This window comes from Cryptomeria japonica, chromosome 5 (genome assembly GCF_030272615.1).
Source record: "Cryptomeria japonica chromosome 5, Sugi_1.0, whole genome shotgun sequence".
Classification (NCBI taxonomy): Eukaryota; Viridiplantae; Streptophyta; class Pinopsida; order Cupressales; family Cupressaceae; genus Cryptomeria; species Cryptomeria japonica.
In genome coordinates this window covers 731,186,300-731,190,780 of record NC_081409.1, presented here as the reverse complement: position 1 = coordinate 731,190,780, position 4,481 = coordinate 731,186,300, and the positions used below count along the sequence as shown (strand labels likewise).

General features: G+C 33.4%; 1 protein-coding gene across 1 annotated transcript; it reads right to left on the bottom strand.

Annotated features, from left to right (window-relative positions):
* Nucleotides 1-1,721: 1,721 nt before the first annotated feature.
* Nucleotides 1,722-3,396, bottom strand: LOC131070919 (uncharacterized). The gene is made up of 3 exons (XM_058006645.2): nt 2,817-3,396; nt 2,243-2,679; nt 1,722-1,817 (listed from the first exon to the last, which is right to left on the bottom strand). Exons 1-3 carry the CDS (start codon nt 3,394-3,396, stop codon nt 1,722-1,724), a joined length of 1,113 nt encoding a protein of 370 aa, XP_057862628.2.
* Between the last annotated feature and the right edge of the window lie 1,085 nt (nt 3,397-4,481).

Here is a 4,481-nt window from a genome sequence, read left to right as displayed (position 1 = left end):
GTGCATTTGAGGGTGGTGCTTAAGGCATTTATGAACATTCATTGGCACTTATTTCGGTTGATCTCTAAACACCGTTGAATATTACTTTTTAAGTCAACAAAGGACGATTATAAAAAGATTAAAATCAATATGTTTAGACGAAATGAAATAGTGCTTTTCATTTTTGTATTGCTTTATACAGTGCATGAAATGGCATGAAACCAACACCATCGCTTTCTAAGTAACAAAGCTTTAAATTTAATTTTCTTAAATTAATTTTATTATCATACTTTCACAAATCATATGTATATCAATATTGATGAATTATATTTTGAAATGACAATAATTTGTATATTTATGTTAGAATTGGTTTTTCTTTCTTTTATTAAATTTTTTAATTTTATGAAATAATGGTTAAAAACTTTATTTAGATATTTAAAAAAATTATGTAGAGAATGCCAAGAGATATCCTAAGAAAAACTAGACTAATGTCATAAAATAATAATCATAATAACTACACTTTTATTTATTGACATTTGTATTCTATGTCTTTAAGAATAATAGGAAATTTCAAATTTTACAATTATTTTTAGTAAACTATAAGATATCTCTTAATGTCCTCTACAGATATATATATTTTTAAATATAAATATACTAATTATAAATTTTATTTTGTTAATCACATGTATTGAATATATTCACTAATTTTTTTATAAAGTAGACAAAACGAACTAAAAAAATGTAATTGCTAACTATAACTTGTACTCTTTTCATATTTTTTAAAACCAATGAAATAGAAACCATAAATAACCACCAGCACAATAATAATATAAACAACACAATGAAAATTACAAAGTTCAGTCAATTCATATCTCCAAAAAGATAATGAACCGACCTGGAAATCCACGTAAGTAGAGTATGTCCTCTCCTCTTCTCAGCCCGTCTTCATATACAGGACTTCAGGTAGAAAGACAAAACGGTCCAATTTCTAACAACAGAACTACAATATTTTTGATAGTAAAGAACGAACAACATAGTTCGCTCATTTAGAAGTGAATAAAGCAAAGAATGACGACCGTGAAGCAACACAATTCAATTAGCAGGTACTTTGAAATCCACAAGCCTCCAACCATTTTAAAAATATCATATCTATCAAGTTTCGAGAACCTGTCTATCTCTAATCCAATAAAACACACGCCCATAACAAAAAATGGTGTGCCGGTTGACAGAAATAACTCGTATCGAGAAAACGTTTCATAGTTCAAGAAAGCTTCCTTATCCTTGCTTCTCAAGCTCTCCAAATTAATGGGCTTTATGATGATAATGGTAGCACTCACAAATGTCACTACTGTGCAAATGATTGAGACCAGCAAATTCACCTCGGAGAAATGCAATAGCATGGTTATAACTGAGCTCCTAGAATAACGACCTTGCAACTGTTCTCGAACTATCCACCCAACAAGCACTGTAATGGAAGTGGTGAAGGCCACAGTGTCAGAGAACATGAACCATCTGAAAACTTTACTTAATGCGAACTCGGTAGCTCCATAGTGTATACTGTTTTCGTCCTCCTCAATTCCCCCGGGGATTTGAAACATGGCTGCAAATGTGACGGTGGCAATCAGAGATGCCACTAACATTTGGGTACTAATGGTATCTTTGTCCCTTATTGGCTTTGATTTTCGTTTCATATTTCCCGCATCTTCCTGTATCTCTACGATGATGGCGCAATTGGTGTTGTGCTAAGCTGCTTCAGAGGCTATGTCAAGTGCAGTCATGCCTTCATCGTTCACGGCGTTCACGTCTACACCTGGAAATGCAACAAGATATTCCACCATCTGCACGCACAACAAAACCATATTTGCATAAGATATCTAAGCATTTGTATAGCTGAGATTTATTATCTTTCCACTTTTACAATTTTTTTTGAGATTGTCAAAATCTTTCTAACTTTTTATTTAAAAAATTGGGATTCTCATGCATAGATTGTCACATTAATATAATCTCTATTATTGATTTTCATCTGTTAATTGAATGTGCAGGACATATATAGATATATAGAAAATTAAAGGTATGCCAAAAGAATACTATTGACATCACTTCACCCAATCAAATTTTGAAACATCTTTCCATATTGGTACAAATTATTTTACTAAAACATTAATACGATTATATACATTATTTACCGATTTCCTTTCAATAACAAATAATCTGATCGAAATTTTAAGAAACGGGAAATTGAATAAAGCTAAGAATGTCAAACCTGGGGATCCACCGCATTTTTTGCTGCAAAATGTAATGACATATTGCGAGAAATGTCGTGGTCGCGGCTCACCAATTCCACTACTTTTTCATTCCCGTTGTTTTTTAGTAGATTCTTCACCACCTTTAATTGATTATGTTCCACGGCAAAATGTAAAACAGATTTATTATTTGAACTGCGGATTTCGACACAATCTGGCATTCTAGATATAAATTCATTGATTATATCCCAATTGCCTTTCACAGCGGCTACATGAATTGCACACCTTCCAAGCTCATCCTCCTCTATCATCAATTTGTTTTCCCAAGAAGCATGCTCTAGCATTGCCTGTACGATCTGGAGATGTCCTCCACGCACGGCTGTATGCAAAATCGGGGCTACAGGAACTCTCAGATTTGGCCTTGCAGGAACTTGTTCAAGTAACGCCACCAGTACATCTGCCTCACATTCAGATTAATATTTACTTAACATTTTATTTCAATATCATTGATCGCAATTTTACATTTTATCTACACAATGTTTTACAATGTCTATCCTACAAACCAAAAATATCTAAGTGTAGCCGTAAATTTACCATTGTATCCCTTGTAAGCTGCCTCACCAAGGCATTTATCCCATTCAAATGCATCTGCATATGACCTTGCTTGCAACAAGATCCTAACTATTTCCACGTGGCGATACCGTGAAGCTATCATCAGAGCTGTCTCTCCAAACTTATTGAAACAGTAAACATAATTCTGTCCGCGAAGGAGAATTCGGACGAGTTCTCGATTACCGCTTTTAGCGGCTTCGTGCAGTGGCGTGTTATTATCCTTGTTTACAGCTTCAGCCAAAGAGGGTTTCAGTTGAAAAATCCATGTAACAAGATCTACATGACCTTTCCTTGCAGCTATATGCAGAGGAGTATCTCCTTGGAAAGTAACGTCCCCTAGAACATTAAAGAACTGCTGACGAAAATTTTCAAGGGTACCTACATTGCCAGTTTCCAAAGCAAGAAAGAGATCGTTATTCATCTTGTTGCTTAGAATCGAGGATGCACCAGACGGGGCAACAAAAGCTCGACAAACAATTGCGTGGATGGCACTGGCATGTAGGGAAATCAGCTCAGATAAAATAGAGGAACGAAAGTCAAATAAAATACCAAGTCCAAACATTTAATTCTATATTATAGAGCTCATTTAGATACAATGGACCATGAATTGCGTGTGAAACCACCTAAATAATTTGATAGCCGCATGACCGTATTTATCTAGTTTTGGCATAAATTAAAAACTATATCCTTTGATAGGGGAGCTGAGTTGACAATCAAAATTCCTATAAAATTGTTCTTGTATATGTATACATTTCATTAAAACTGTCTAAAAAATTGCTTCAGAGCTGGGTCAACTGTAATATATTCCAACTTGTCTTATGTAGACTTTTCAAACGCGTGGTGATTTGTTAGAAACATATGACTCTTCCGTCTCATAACGTCTTGATAGATTTTTAGTTCAACTAATTTGATAAGGGATAATTTTATAATGATAGTGGTTCTAATCATTCTCCCACTAAATATTCTTCATCCCTTTTTTCATTTCTTAAGAAATTATAATTTGAGTTTAATAAATGTGATATACCAATCAATTAAAGAAAATTGTGATAATTTGGTGGTTGTAAGGAAAGTCTCTTTTTTATACTTCAATGCATTCGTTTTTAGAGGCTTCACTTTGTTAAGTTTAAGTTGAAATAATAGAATAAACTGTATTTTTATAATAATTTTAAACAAAAATAATAAATGCAAGAAAAGTCGAATTATATTACTTTCTAGATAGAAATACTTAGTTTGACTACAAAATAATTACAGTGAAGAAAGGTAAGGATCGTGGTCCTAATGGATTCTCAATTAAAGAATTTAAAAAATTAAGAGATTTTTAAAAAAAATATCTCCAAGCCCCTTGTGGCAAAGACCAACAAGAAGCACAACAACAACTTTGAATGCATGACAGCGTCCATATTCACTCGCATGCTTGCAAGTTGCTTCAAGATGGCCTCTCCACTATTCCATCGAACTTCTGCAAAGGGTAATGTTTTCAATGTCATTTGTTGGGGAGCTATTTGTATGAGATCGATCTGATATAGTTTTGAATAAAGGACATAAAGAAATCTAAATTTGGGTAAACAAATTATGGAGCTTATCTCTTATGCTATGCATTTTTTTATTACTATTCACTGAAGGGTGTGTGAATAGGGATCTTTGTCC